We start from the raw sequence: 7,761 nt of genomic DNA, 5'->3' as shown, positions 1-7,761 counted from the left end.
AACCAATGCATCATTAAATATACTGGAGTCATTGCTCGCCTGCCTTCCCAACTGTCCTGCTTCTTTGTTTAACACTTCTCTTTCCTCCAGCAAAGGCAATTCTTCCCTTAAACACGGGAATAGCAAATTTTAAACAGCAGTCACGATTTAAAGGATTTCTTCAGAGATCTAAACACCAACACGCACAAACTGTGCTACGTTGTGCAACCTTTGTCTATTTCCTCTTAGAGAGCGCCTCGTGGATTACTGACTGTTCATAAAGTCAAATGTCAATACACCAGCAGCAGGAACGCTCGCCGGGAACCTTGAACTCTGAATCATTTTCTTATGGGGTTAATAATGAGGGGACACCGAGTCAACGACAGACATATAAAAGAATTTATTTCTCATGTGCACAAAAAGAATTGGAACAGAACTGAAACAATGATTGAGGCCACAAGGCTTTCCATATAGATTTTCATCAGAAATCCTTTTTATGTCCATGCCACATCTCCTGTATCATCTTTACAACGGCACAGGGCCCATTCCTGCAATGGTGCTCCACTTCATAAAGCAAAGATTTTGCTTGAATGATGGTGGCATGCACTCTGCACCAGTGTTTCACTCTCAGATGCAAGTAGACAGAAATAGTTAAAATCCCAAGTGCAATTTGTAGAGGATAGCTTCTCTTGAAGAGCAGAACTGCAGTCTATTTCTCTGTTATCTGGTGCCCTCAGCAATGACACTTAACCCTGGTACCAGAAGATGCATTAGCTTGTATGGAATTAAATAAAATAAAAGTTATTTTTTTGATGCCTTCTGCTAAACTGTCAGCAGCAGAGTTGAGAGAGTGGAGGGGAAGAAGTATGGGCGTGTTTCTTTACATCGAGGCACAGATCACTGTAATTTGGAGTAACATAATGAGCACGACATCTACAAATAGCAAACAGGACAATATCTTTGATTGTTGCCAAGGACATCAGTTTGATCGTATCTTAATTTCAGGGAATTTGCGGAGCAAACGTAAAAACTAGAGAATAATTATGTCACACTGGAGGTCTGTTGTACTTTTGCAGCTTTTATGCTGTTCTCAATGGGGATAACTTATTCTATACAACAAAAGATGATACAGAAAGCCATTGAACTCATTGCATAGTGACATAAAACATCATCATGACAATATCATGAAAATAAAATAAAATGACAAAGACAACCTATGTGATGTTAGCATCTGGAACCTGCTATTGATGTAGCCATAGGTTAAACAGCTGTTGTGCCATTCCTCAGAGCACAACATTACATTTAGACACAAATGTAATGCATGTTTTTTTTCAGTCTGTATATCTACAAAGGGAACCAGTACATTAGTATGATACTGCGATGGTGTGTTTGTGTGTGTGTGTGTGTGTGTGTGTGTGTGCGCGTGTGTGTGTGAGTGACAATATATTTACAGAGAATTGTCTTCACATTATTCACAAATCCTTCTATAAAGCAGCATTTCATTGCAGTTAGTGGAATATTAGATCACTGAAGTTCTCCTTTCGCACTACAAATGCAGCATGATGTTCACCAGCTGAAATGCCATGACATACATGTTCAGTGTTGACTTATTTAAAAGATAATACTGCTTTATTTATGCATACATATACTGTAAATAAAATATTAAATATCAAACTAAGTCTTTGGCAAATGTAGTTAAGAGTACATTCACAAAATATTTTCCAAAACTTAAAATGAGTCAGTATTTCCTTTCAGCCCCTACGGAGAGTGGAACCTAACTTCGTGGAGGGTGGTGAGTCTGTGTTTTTAAAGGCAATTAATTTCAATTAACAGGCATGAATTTATGTTTTAAAAAAACTGGTCTGTAAGGCAATTGTTGAAGCTAATTTGCAGTCGGTTTGCACAACTGCACGCAGCTTTCTAAACTGTGTAGGCATCTATTGGCATGACTAAGTAGCTGAATGAGATACAGTTGAACTGAAAGGATTTGCTCATGTAGCCAAAGAGTTATGGCTTCATTTTTACTTGGAAAAAAGATGTTCATACGCAAACGGGTCTGTTAGCTTGTTAGCTTTGTGGTTTTCTAAGAATGCAACATATATATTTTCAACTTATGCTTATAAAATGGTTAATTGTAGGTGAATGTACCACAAAAAAAAGAGAAAAAAGCTGAGGTTATAGTGCAAAAAAAAGAGAGCAAAGGATGACACTGCGCACGTACATGGACATGAGGGAAATGTGACAGCCGTTCTGAAAAATCGTTGTTTATATTAAAAAAAATGTAACAGAAAATATAATTTAAAGTATTTCAAATTCTGGCAAGACCATTTTAAGTTCACGGTCACCACATTTTTAATACTTTGCAAAATGATTTACATTTTTACATCTGATTGTTTGCCACGGGGAGCGCGATGTCGCCAGGGTCAGTAAACGCTGCAGGGCATGCTGTGTTCGTCTTATAATTTAAGTGTTATCAGAGAAATGGGAGCAGAAAAGTTCATCAAAGCACCAGAGTAAAGCCCGCTCTACATTATGGAGCCAGGATCTTGTTAATGGTCAGAGGGGCCCACAACACTGGTTTAATTCGCTACATTGTTACGCTATAGGACCACTGTCATCTCCCCCTGGACGTCTGTCTTCAGAGCAGAAAAATACTGCAGTTCATTACATAAAGGAATGTGACGATCCATGAATAAAATAACAACAACAACAACAACAACAGCAAAGAAACAAAAATTAAAAACCCACGACATTTTTTCCACATGGTTTTCTTCACACTGTTTTTCTTCAATTTATATGTTATAATATATATATTTATATAATCTCTTAAAGTCATTCTGGAAACGCTCAGGCCTGTGAGAGAATAAGGGCATGACAGGTGAGTTCTGAATGCCCCCGGGCCCTTTTGACCCAAAGTGTGTGTGAGACGCTGAAGCTGGGTGCATCTGCGTCGACCTCGGCCATCCTTCCTTCACAACGCACTTGCTGACGGGGGTTTCATTTAGGATTCCACCTCGCTTCCCTTTGACCTCAGTGTTTCTCAGACAGGGACAATATGGAGGCCGAAGCTCTGGCCCTGCAGTTTGAGCTGGTCTCTGGTGTAACTAGTGGCGGTCGTAGGCAGTGGCAGCAGTGGGAGGTGCGGAGCCACGGGATGCGGCACTATAATAATAAGGGGAACCTGAAAGTTAACAGAAGAACGAACCGTTGGAAACCACGAGGTCAAACATGATGTAAGACACGTGTGTAAAAGTTCTGAGGATGCGCTGAATATTCAGAGACTGACTTTTTAGGTTTTAAATAGGATTTAAATTTTAGAGCATGTTCAGCATGACAGTTTTTTTAATGATGTCAGACACTTACTTAATAACGCTGGATTGCTGAACCGCCAGGCTTCATTGTAAGTTGTGTATTGTGGATGAGAGTAGGGGTTTCCAGAAAAATCCCCTCCTAGGGAACAAAATGGTAAAAATACATATTTATAAGAAGCTAATAAATAGAAAAATTCAAAAGCCTACACTACAGTTACATTAGATTTTTTCCCACAACAATATTACTGACACATCAGTTCTCTGGACGTCTGTACAGCTTCTCCAGAGTCCCTTCAGGTGAGTTAATTGTTTTATTGCCTGCTCTGTTCTGTATGTAAGTTTGGACTTTTGTCCTGCTTGTAGGCAGTCACACTTTGCTTCAGACCCTCTCTCATTGTCCTCTCCCTGCAGGTTGTAGTGAGAAGCATGGGAGGGTGAGGGGATATCACAGAGCGATGCTGCAGGCCCACAGGTTTCTTTCTTTTATGGCACTATAAAGGCTGGGTTTTATATGAAGCTGCTGAAGAATGGCCTTTGCTTTAACGGTGTTTGGGGCCGGTCACTAAATCTTAGTTATTCGCCACTGGGTGAAAAAAAACACAAAAAACCCACAACCCCTGGATTAAGAAGGTTTTGCTGTGTTTTTCTACTTTTTGTGTCCATACACACTTTCCAGTTGTATAAAACACACATATTTTTTTATTTGATTTGAGATATGTGTTTTGACCTCTATCTATAGGCTAAAATCACGTGCTAATCCTACACGGCTGCTTTGATTGTTTGTCAGTGTTAGGCACATGTCACGCCGCAATAAAGGGAATTGTGTTTTGAGTTGTTTGGAGCACAGATCTACACATGCTGGCAGCATCTTCACCGCTGGTTGTGTAACTTAAGCTCATCCCTGAGAGAGATAGTGATTTAAATATTTACAGGCCCTCCACGCCTCTGTGTTTTGACCCTTAACTGTTTGCTGTGAACCTGAACTGCAGGTTAAGTAGAGGGGAAAGAGATACGCTCTGCAGCCCTGGGTGTCCGGGGAGGCGAGGAGAGGAGCAAAAGCAGTGTTTATCGATGGGGCTGGTGAGAGTGCGCTGTGTGGACACGGCGAGGGTAATGAGCGCTGGGAGCTGGAGTGTAACTGAGAGGAACTGTCCTATCTCACGGCCACTGATTGTGGTGATCGCCTATCGAGTTCATCTAATGTCCTCATCCACAGACGCTAACCACACGCTAACCGCAGTCTAACAAAGCTATAACAAGCTTGCTTCAATCCTTTGAGTCAAAAGCAATGATTTAAAGTGTCCTTGCTGTCTCAACAGTGAATTTATGTTTGATGTTTTTGGGGGTTTTTTTTGTAGGGTTAAGTGACCGTAAATTTTACAGTATCAACCTGACAGGTACTATGTGTTGCAAATATGTTAGAATTAACTATATCACCTACCGGGAACCATTCCAGCAAGTGTGGATGTGGGGTAGCTGCCTTGTCCTGTGGGGGGGACATGAGGTGGGTAGCCAGGTAAGGTGGTACTAGCCATATCTCGACCTGCAGACACACAGAAGGAGGATCTGTATCACAAGGATGGTCACGAGGAGAAGAGTTAAAAGTATATTCTACTTGAGAGAGTGGGTTTAAGCTGAAACCAGTCCAGGGTGTGTAGCACTCAGCTTGCTCTTTCCTGGATTTGAGGTTTTTTCCTGTAGTGAGTGCCTAATCACAAGAATAAAAAGCCACAAAAAAAAAAGGCATGTGCTATGTCATAACCGAGCTGATGCAAACTAAAATTGTTCTGGAAGAAGAAAAAAAAAAGTGCTACCAGTAAACATTACAGATAAGTTTCTGCATTGAGCAACATGAAAGAGTTTTGTCATTAAATTGATGATAAAAGATGGAAACGAAAACCTTCCTTCGAAGCATATTGCTTTTGGAAACGTCTTGTACATAAACACAAAAATCACCAAAGTGAAGTGATGCATATAGCCACTGAGAATAACAAGCAATGCCCCTGTCTGTCACAATGCATCGACTCATCCTGTTTCTTAGGCACGCTCACTTTGTAAAAGCAAAACTAGAGATTTTCCAAAAATGTTCAGAAATAATATGTAAAATGTCTGCTGTCCAATTATATATACCGGTATGTATATCTCTCCTGGGGTCACATATCAATATCATGACACTACAACAAAACATAGCATACTAGTGTCAAAAGCAGTGTTAGGAGCATCAGGCCAATGACAGCATCACGCTGGCCTCTGCTTTATATTCAGCCCTTTAATTAACCCTGACAGCAACCCAGCTAGATGAAGGGGCACACATGACTGGCAGCTATGGGTTTAAGGCGGGCCTCAGTATCAGCCTATATCTGCGCCTTTGAAACCCCCTGTTTTGGCCTCCTGTGGCCCCCTACACTTTGGCCCTGTCATGAGTCTGTAAGGACCAGAAAGTCTACTTTGACAGTGAGAGACGAGCAGGGGGTCAAATGCAGAGCAAAGCACGGAGGGAAAGGGTAGAGATCGTCTGCTTTTAATGAGAGCCAAATGTTCAACTTTGCTCCTGTGTACACAACTGCAAGGCCCAAAAAGAGCAACAGGGGAGGCATCCACTTTAATTTGTACATAACTGAGAACTGAGACTAAAAGTGAGCACAGAGTGAATAAAGAAATCATTTTAATTATTATCCGGCTACGGGGCCTTGTGGGAAAAGTTGTACCTGCTATAAAGGGCTGGCTGGCATACTGGCTGTAGCAGGAGCTGTGAGCATGGGCAAGGTAGCTGGGAGTAGATGCATCTACTGAGAGGCTGGACTGGTGGGGCAAGATGTCAGCTAGAGCAGAATCCCCAACAGAGGAGGGGGTGAAGGGGGCAAAGGATGCCTCATGGGGCTCTCGCTTTACACACATGGAAGGTGGATATGACGGGTGAGAGTCTGGCAGGTGGGGGGAAAAAAAGAAAAAGAAAAAGAAAAAAAATTGATACAATGCAGACATACAACTCCACACAATCTGTACATACGTTTATGTCAGTCACTCACAAGTATGGTGAGATGGATTTATAGCTGTGTAGATGTCCAAACTCAAGCGTAGACGGGTAACAGCAAAAAGCCAAAAAATTAGATCTGTCGCTGACATAGACGCTCGTAATTAAAGAAAGAGCGGACTACAAATCCCTCTCCGATTTAACGTATTAATTAAAGGGAGCCCAAAGAATTAGGAGCAATACATTAACTTGCTATCTTTTAAGAACTCACAAGCAGACATTTTATATGAATACTGAATAGATAAGCAGTCTTTACCACTTGATTTGTTCATTTACATGGCTTATAATAATAATCTCATATGCACCTAGCGGTAATTCATTCAACTAAGTGGAAACGTACACCAGTGAAATGTTGCAACAACACATCGCGCCTGATCAATCAAGCTCAAATGCGTAAAAAATTTCCCCAAGGTTTTGGGAAAACAAACAACATAATCTCACGGCTGCTTTCTCACAACAAAATCACTCCCACAAATAACCAAGCAGCCGGCTTGTAGACAGTTCAAAACTCTGCACTTTGATCTAATTTGGCTGATGAGTCTTGGCATCTTTCATTTCAGCGTCTCTGCCTCTCGAACCTGTGCAATCAATGTGAGCTCTGTTTCTGGCCTCCCCGTACCCACTGCAAGCCTGTTGTGTTTTTTCGGGGGCCTGCAGGGAGAGATGGCTCTTTCCCGACACCATGATAGCCTCATTAGCTGCTTCTCCCATCATTGTTGTTTTACAACAGGACTGTGTGTTGCGATTCCTCATTAAGATAAGGGCTGCTCAATGGAAGGGGAGTGCAACAATGTCAACCATAAGAACCTAATTCCAGAGAAACAGGCAATGTTGCTCACTACTTTTCTCTAGGAGCAGAAAAATAAAATTGTAGGCTCTCCTAACGTTATTCTCCTTCTTTGTCTTGGTGATAGCTAAAAATGTGGATTTAGACAGAAGTACTGCAATTAGAGTGAATCTTTTCTTAGAAAAATGACAACACAATGGGGAAAAGACACAGTGTGAACAATGTACAATCTTTTCTAACATATGATCAGATCATTAAAAGGAACGTTTGCCCCGAATCTTTGGCATGAACAGAAGTATTCTAATGAGTAGGCTTTCCATTTAATTGGATGGACCAAAATGTTGTCACATGTACTGCCCAAGTATGTCATAAGTTATATTGGAAAACTGGGTCTACATTTAGGAATGACGGCAAATCCCTTGTGCTTAGTTCTGCTCTTCAGTTAATTATAGCCAACATGTAGTCTGTTAAAGCCTTTGAAGTTCAAACAGCTCTCAAAAGTCCAGTTACAAGAAAAAAATACTGCAGAGGACAATGCTAGCAGCTAGCTTGTTTCAGAAACACAGCAAAGCATCATATTCCAAATCACAATGACATCAAGTGTAAACCCATGAACCAAACGCAAATCTCTACTAGAGAGAGCCCGTAGT

At 41.2% G+C, this 7,761-nt stretch overlaps 1 protein-coding gene across 13 annotated transcripts in view; it reads right to left on the bottom strand.

The window, feature by feature from the left end:
* Positions 1 to 364: 364 nt before the first annotated feature.
* The window catches only part of pax2a (paired box 2a), a 28,831-nt gene continuing 21,434 nt past the window's right edge, over positions 365 to 7,761 (bottom strand). For 6 of the 13 annotated variants that reach the window (XM_026190360.1, XM_026190358.1, XM_026190361.1 and 3 more), the window contains 4 exons: positions 5,999 to 6,214; positions 4,732 to 4,833; positions 3,343 to 3,429; positions 365 to 3,160 (listed from right to left, as the gene is read on the bottom strand). In XM_026190360.1, coding sequence (XP_026046145.1) covers positions 3,084 to 3,160; positions 3,343 to 3,429; positions 4,732 to 4,833; positions 5,999 to 6,214 — 482 coding nt within the window. In that variant the 3' untranslated portion in view covers positions 365 to 3,083. The remainder of the gene's footprint in view (positions 3,161 to 3,342; positions 3,430 to 4,731; positions 4,834 to 5,998; positions 6,215 to 7,761) is intronic. The other 7 variants (XM_026190363.1, XM_026190367.1, XM_026190364.1 and 4 more) reach the window with 2 other exon arrangements.

Source organism: Astatotilapia calliptera, chromosome 13 (genome assembly GCF_900246225.1).
Source record: "Astatotilapia calliptera chromosome 13, fAstCal1.2, whole genome shotgun sequence".
Classification (NCBI taxonomy): Eukaryota; Metazoa; Chordata; class Actinopteri; order Cichliformes; family Cichlidae; genus Astatotilapia; species Astatotilapia calliptera.
Note: the sequence above shows the minus strand (reverse complement) of the source record. Positions and strands in the feature narration are given on the sequence as shown.